The 7,765-nt window shown below is 37.1% G+C and overlaps 1 protein-coding gene across 3 annotated transcripts in view; it reads left to right on the forward strand.

Annotated features, from left to right (window-relative positions):
• The first annotated feature begins 193 nt into the window (after positions 1–193).
• alg3 (ALG3 alpha-1,3- mannosyltransferase) overlaps positions 194–7,765 on the forward strand; it is a 10,238-nt gene continuing 2,666 nt past the window's right edge. For all 3 annotated transcript variants that reach the window (XR_010891939.1, XR_010891940.1, XM_067363079.1), the window contains exons 1-8: positions 194–377; positions 798–897; positions 3,593–3,740; positions 4,241–4,401; positions 6,515–6,635; positions 6,741–6,946; positions 7,314–7,389; positions 7,526–7,671. Coding sequence is in view for 1 of the 3 variants with exons in the window: in XM_067363079.1 (XP_067219180.1) it covers positions 200–377; positions 798–897; positions 3,593–3,740; positions 4,241–4,401; positions 6,515–6,635; positions 6,741–6,946; positions 7,314–7,389; positions 7,526–7,671 (1,136 nt within the window). In the remaining 2 variants the exon portion in view is untranslated. The remainder of the gene's footprint in view (positions 378–797; positions 898–3,592; positions 3,741–4,240; positions 4,402–6,514; positions 6,636–6,740; positions 6,947–7,313; positions 7,390–7,525; positions 7,672–7,765) is intronic.

Below are 7,765 nucleotides of genomic sequence, written 5' to 3' on the forward strand. Positions count from 1 at the left end.
TAAACATATTTGTATACACATAAATACGTTAAATAAATAAATAAATAAATAGTAACAACGTTTCAAACGTATCTTCAGTCATAAAAGAAAAATCTGTCTTTTTTTCAATGGCATTTTTTGCCTTAGGGACTTTTAATTTGCATTTTAGTGTTTCCGATTTCGACACGCGTTTGTGATCGAAATTGCTGACTTCACCAACATGGCAGCAGGAAAGAAAAAAGCACCTACTCTACCATCAAGATTACAAAAAACACTTTCCTCCATATGGCAGGACAAACACATGGTGTTGTTCAAAGCAGAGTACACGTTCTTGGTCACGGCCGTCCTTTGGTTCCTGGAAATTGTGATTAACATATGGGTGATCCAAAGAGTTGCATGTAAGTGCACTAGAAATCAATCACTGACATGATCCTTGAATAATTATAAAAGTCAACAATTTATTATTGGAACTGCAGACTAAAGGAACAGAGCATCATTCTATACTGCTTGATCTCTATATATTGAAATAGGATACTGTACTAGTGCACGCTGTTAATGCAGTTGTTTATTCATTTATTTCTTATAGACTGAAGGGTTACATCCATTTTCCAATATAAACTGTATTAAATCTGTGTTCTTTATCTGTGGTCGGAAGGGAACGCGTGCAGAGACGCACTGCTCGTGTCACTGTCAGTCACGCGCACCATAAAGCCAAAATGACAACCCCACACTGAGTCGCACTATGCAAGGTGATGCCGATTAAAAGACAAGTGCCATCTTGATTCCTCTGTCTAATGCTGTAAATGGTGTGTGTGTAGATACAGAGATTGACTGGAAGGCGTACATGGATGAGGTGGAGGGAGTTATTAACGGCACATATGACTACACACAGCTGAAGGGCGACACGGGGCCGCTGGTGTAAGTGACAACATAAATATATATATATAGATATATACCATTAGAGTTGGAAAAATATTTACTAAAAATGCAGGCATATGTAATTTATACATGCTAGATATTTAATACATAGCCGTTTTCAACCACCTACCAAAGTCTTCTGCCCCTTGTAAAGGGTTAGTACACTCAAAAATGAAAATTCTGTCATTAAAGGTGCAATATGTAAGAATTTTGCAGTAAAATATACAAAAACCACTAGGCCAGTGTTATAATATATATATTTTGTTCACTTGAGTACTTACAATATCCCAAATGTTTCCAACTATTTGTAAATCGTGAGAAAATTGAATTTTTAACCAAGGCTCCGGGACGTGTGAGGAGTCGCCTGTCAATTGCGTCATACCCGCGTTACCCTCGGTTTCCGGTTTTATTTTGTAGAAACCATGGAAACACCAAAGACGCTTTAATATTTACATGTTTTAATAGACAAGGGGGCAACTGTTTTGATATTTTTATAGACAGAAACCTAATTATTGTTATATAGCTCAACACATTTAGTCTTATTGTCTAAATCTAATTTTCTTGATTTTTTTTTTTATTATTATTTTTTTTTACCAAAACACTAAGTAGCTAACGTAGCATAATCAGATGCAGCATTATTTTTAGTAACAGTAATACAGCATTTTCTCCATCATACAATACGTTTTAAAGTTAATTGCATGCCATTTATCAACACAAGCCATCCAGCATTTAATATGATATTTTACGTACAGCAGCCGTCGAGCGAACGCATAGAGTAACATTATAACATAATTTTCAACACACTCAATTGTATCTAATATGATAAACAGAGCTGCGTTACCTCATACTCATGACCGGAAAAGCGGAAGCGGCGCCGGTGACTGTGTCATAATAAAAGTTCCGATGCTTGTGAGACGTGTGTTGCGCAATCACTCCCGTGGCTTCGTTCAGCTCCCACAACACTCGGTCCTGCTCTGCTTCATACTACAGTAATAATCGCATCCATGGACATGATTTGTGAACAAGTCCTATCCCTATTCTTTTCCACCGACCGTTGAGGTGAAGACCACATGTCCCAAGATTCCATGCTTAAACTTGGCGTCATCAAGCTACGCCTTTGTTTTGAATAGACCTCTAGTGACCTCTAGCAGACAGAAAATATTACATAGTGCACCTTTAAGTACACGCCCTCATGTCGTTTCACACCTGTAAGACCTTCGTTCATCTTCAGAATACAAATTAAGATATTTTTGATGAGATCCGAGAGGTTTATTCTTATCCATAGATAGTATAATCACCACTTTCAAGTTCCTGAAAAGTAGTAAAAACATCAAGACAGTCGACGCGACTACAGTGTTTCATCCTTAATTGTATGAAGCGACGACGAGAATACTTTTTGTGCGCAAAAACAAAACAAAAATAATGACTTTATTCAACAATCTCTTCCCTTCCGTGTCATTATCCTTATGAAGTTGCTGCAGTAAGCACAGTGAAGGCGTCTGTGTTTACGTCTGAATGCCGGCTCAGTATTGGCCAAAGCTGATCACATGAACAGCACGACGCATGCGTGTGATGCTGATGCAGGAGCCGGCTAATAATGAGTCGCCGTTCTGACGTAGAACCTGGAAGCGCTGAACGTAAACAGCATATGAGAATGACACAGAAGAGAAGATATTGTTGAATAAAGTCATTAATTTTTTTTGCGCACAAAAAGCATTCTCGTCACTTCACAAAAATAATGTTGAACCACTGTAGTCACGTTGACTTTTTTAACATTAGTACCTTTCTGGACCTTGAAAGTATCGGTTATATTTCTGTCTATGGATGAGAATATACCTCTTGGATTTCATCAAAAATATCATAATTTGTGTTTCGAAGATGAACAAAGGTCTTACGGGTGTGAAATGACATGAGGGTGAGTAATAAATGACAGAAATTTGGGTAAACTAACCTGTTTCCGCTATGGATAAGAATATAGTAATATGCCGAGTTCCACAAAATCTGCATATTTCCAAATGTTCAGAATGGCATTAATGAGACTCTAAAACACTACACAACTTATTATACATGTGCCAACTTTAAATGTTTACAGAGAAAAAAAGGCCATCATACACTAAATGACTGAGAATTACACACAGTGTTGCCAAGCCCGTGGTTTTCCCATGGAATTGGGCTAGTTTTACACTGTTGCTGCAGTTTTTGCTTTTTTTAGTCCGTGGGTTGAAGCAACCCACCCCCCGAGATTGGGCTAGCAATTGGTTTTGTTACGCAAACCTGGCAACCCTCATTACACACTACCAGACTTTCCAAGTCGTTTGGAACACAATAAATTCATGCAAAAACATGTGCCTTGTAGCTAGGAGATGCGTGACAAATAAAAGCAATTACGTGTTCTAAAATCAGCTCAAAATATTAAACATGTTTGATATCTTCTGAGTGGCGTCTGTGCCCATCATATACTACACAATTTTCTGCAAAATCTGTCAACTCTGACTGACCAAAATCTGCAGACTGGCTTTGACTTTCAGGAACTAGCATCAGCTCCTCCAGACTGCAAATTGGGTCAAAAGTCATGTAGTGTGTTCCAGCCTTTAGATGTCCAGTAGTTTACTTTTGTTCTTGTACACCTCTGAGAATGACATATTGAAAACCTGGCCACTGATTATTTGCTGTATTGTATCTGTTTGTGTTTCAGGTATCCAGCTGGTTTTGTGTATATATTCACAGGGCTGTATTATCTTACCGATCATGGACAGAATATTCGTTTGGGTCAGTATGTGTTTGCTGTGTTCTACCTCATCACTCTCCTTCTTGTGTTCCGCATTTACAATCGCACCAAAAAGGTAAGAACCCCATATTATACAAATCCAATTTACCATTATACATAATTCTGTTCAGTCATCTTTTTTTTTTCTTTTCTTTTTTTTTTTTTAATCCCAAGAATAGCTGGGATCTTTTCATAGAGAATTTGAAGTGTACATACTACCGTTCAGATGTTTGGGGTCTGTAAGATTTCTGGTTTGAAAGAAATTAGTCATTTTATTCTGCAAGGATGCATTCAGTTGCTCAAAAGTGACAAAAAAAAAATTAGTTTAAAATAAATGCTAAAAATCTTCTATTCATCAAAGAATACTAAAAAAAATTAGCACAAATGTTTTTAACATTGATGAAAATAAATGTTTCTTGAGCACCAATTCAGCATATTAGAATGCTTTCTGAAGGATCATGTGACACTGAAGACTGGAGTATGCTGAAAATTCAGCTTTGTCATATAAATAAAAATGTTATATATATATATATAATTAATTCTACAACCTGTATTAATTCATTTATTCTTTTCTAGGTTCCTCCATATGTGTTCTTCTTCGTCTGCTGTGCTTCATATCGAATTCACTCTATCTTCGTCTTGCGTCTCTTTAATGATCCGGTGGCCATGATGCTGTTATTTGGATCCATTAATCTCTTCCTGGATGGCCGCTGGACTCTAGGATGTGCCCTTTACAGGCAAGTAGAAACAACATCTTCATTCTACATACGTAGATTGATGGAAGAGAGGGATAGATTAAAGGTGCCATTGAACGTTTTTTTACAAGATGTAATATAAGTCTAAGGTGTCCCCTAAATGTGTTTTTCTAAATTAATTTTTAACTGCCTATTTTGGGGCATCATTAACTATGCACCGATTCAGGCTGCGGCCCCTTTAATTCCTCACACTCCCTGCCCCCACGAGCTCGGGCTTGCCTTAAACAGCATAAACAGCATAAAGTTCACACAGCTAATATAACCCTCAAAATGGATCTTTAAAAAGTGTTCGTCATGCAGCATGTCTAATCATGTAAGTATGGTATTTATTTGGATGTTTACATTTGATTCTGAATGAGTTTGAGGCTATGCTGCATGGCTAAAGCTAACATTACACACTGTTGGAGAGATTTATAAAGAATGAAGTTGTTTATGAATTATACAGACTGCAAGTGTTTAAAAATGAAAATAGCGATGGCTCTCTTGTCTCTGTGAATACAGTAATAAACGATGGTAACTTTAACCACATTTAACAGTACATTAGCAACATGTTAACGAAACATTTAGAAAGACAATTTACAAATATCACTAAAAATATCATGTTATCATGGATCATGTCAGTTATTATTGCTCCATCTGCCATTTTTCGCTGTTGTTCTTGCTTGCTTACCTAGTCTGATGATTCAGCTGTGCATATCCAGAGGTTAATACTGGCTTCCCTTGTGTAATGCCTTGAACATGGGATGGCATATGCAAATATTGGGGGGCGTACACCCCGACTGTTTCGTAACAGTCGGTGTTATGTTGAGATTCGCCTGTTCTTCGGAGGTCTTTTAAACAAATGAGATTTATATAAGAAGGAGGAAACAATAGAGTTTGAGACTCACTGTATGTCATTTCCATGTACTGAACTCTTGTTATTCAACTATGCCAAGATAAATTAAATTTTTAATTCTAGGGCACCTTTAAGGATGGATTGCTGTATGAATAAAACTTTATTGGAGAATATCGGGCTTTTTTTTTTTAACTCTTCCCCTGCCAGTGTTTTGGGTTTTTTTTAATTCATCACCAACATTTTTGATAATTTTTACAAAAATTTCATGGCCCCCAGAATATTTTGTTGTATGAATATCCATATATACAGTATATCAAAGGAAAGAACTGACCCTCTGCTTTAAAAAATAAAAAAATAAATAAAAATTCTAACTTAATGCATTCTTTTTTTTATCAACACTTGAATGTGAGTAAGATTCATAAAAAAGCCGGAAATTTCTGTCAATCACAGGGAAAGAGTTAAAGTGCCCCTCTTCTGCTTTTGCAGATACTACTAATATAGCTGTTTGAGAATGCAAAATGTCTGCAAAGTTTCAAAGATCAAAGTGCATGATAAATGGAGTTATTTTCTCCCAAAGAAAGAAACGATTCTGAACTGCCTAAAATGAGTCGTCAATAATTCCAGTCTTTCTACCTGCATGAACCTATGTAAGTTTGTAACAAATCTGCATAATGCCAGCCTATGGTCTTCATCGAACAACGTCTACTTTTACCTGCCCTCAAACTCTGTAGTTGTAGGTGAGGCCTGGAAGAGTTTGGTTTGTGTTGTTGACTGTTTTCTGTGCTGTGAAAGCACTTTGCATGAATGTTTAAAGGATAAGGGCTCTGTTAAACCGACGCCATCATTACTATTCCTATCAATATGTTTACATAGTGAGGAAGCCTCTGGAGCCTAAATTCAGATAAAGTAATGTGAGTTGTAATCACAACAGATTGGGCCATCTGACCAATCAGAGCAGAGTATGCTCTTGGAAAGGAGGGGTTTAGAGAGACTGAATCCTTCATGAGAAAATTTCAGTATTTTTTTGAGCTTGGATGCATGTAAACCCATTGTAGGAGATCTCCAAAACAAAATTAGGAATCTTTAAAATGGCATAATAGGGGCACTTAAACATTAACTGTTATCTGTTACTGCTGTATATTACAATGCCTGATCACTCCAAAACTACATAACATAAGAATAATTATTGTTTGATAAATGACTGGTCATATCAGCTGTGTGTGTGCATTTAAAGTAAATATTTCTTTGTGCTATGGACAGTTTAGCTGTGTCTGTGAAGATGAACGTTCTGCTCTTCGCTCCTGGTCTCCTCTTCCTCCTCTTGTGTGAGTTCGGTCTATGGAGAACTTTACCCAAACTCACTCTTTGTGCTGTCATTCAGGTTAGAGACACTTAAATAAACAAATTCACATATTAAGTGATTCAACTGTCTTTTTGCTGTTTTACACTTTTCATGTACCACTCTGTTTTTCTTCCTTCCTAACAGCTTTTACTGGGACTGCCGTTCCTCTTAGTGAACCCTGTCGGGTATGTTAGCCGGGCATTTGACCTGGGCAGGCAGTTTCTGTTTAAGTGGACGGTGAACTGGCGTTTTCTTCCTGAGGATGTGTTTTTGTGTCGATACTTCCACCTAGTGCTGCTTTTGGCTCATATTACCACATTGCTTCTGTTCGCACTGAAGAGATGGAAGAGGTACAAAAATCAAGGTCACACTTTACATTAGGTGGCCCTTAAAGGGATAGTTCACATAAAAATAAAAATTGTCATCATTTACTCACTCTCAAACCTGTATGAATTTCTTTCTTCTACTGAACACACAAGAAGATATTTTGAAGATTGTCAGTTACCAAACAGTTGATGGACCCCATTGACTTCCATAGTATTTTTCCATACTATGCAAGTCAGTGAGGCTCATCAACGGTTTGATTACCCATATTCTTCAAAATATCTTCTTTTGTGTTCAGCAGAAGAAAGAAATCTATGGTCAATAATAAGGCATACAGGTCTGGGAATATAGTTTGGTAACTGACTGCATCATTTAAAAAATTGTTTATTACAGGTCTGGGAACAGTATTTGGTCTATTCTAAAAGATCCATCTGAGAGAAAAGAGACTGTACAGAAGCTCAATGCTGATCATATCCTTTTTATTGTTGATTAAATCAAACATATTATTGATTGGATTAAGTGGTTTAAGTATCCCAGGTATTCCTGAGACTTGCATTATTAGTCCTAGTTGATTAGATGAAAACAGATCCTTAACCCAGATCATACAGACAGTTCTGGTTCTGTTCACCTCTAACTTTATCGGCATGTGCTTCAGTAGATCTCTGCATTATCAGTTTTATGTCTGGTACTTCCATACGCTCCCCTTCCTGCTGTGGAGTGGAGGAGTCAAGAAGCTTGCCCACCTTCTCAGGTACAGCACAGATATGTTCTTATGTGTTATTTTTTCCTCATAACTTTTTATGTCTGGCGGTAGCACTTTTAGCATAGCTTAGCATAGTTCATTG

Source organism: Chanodichthys erythropterus, chromosome 16, assembly GCF_024489055.1.
Source record: "Chanodichthys erythropterus isolate Z2021 chromosome 16, ASM2448905v1, whole genome shotgun sequence".
Taxonomy (NCBI): domain Eukaryota; kingdom Metazoa; phylum Chordata; class Actinopteri; order Cypriniformes; family Xenocyprididae; genus Chanodichthys; species Chanodichthys erythropterus.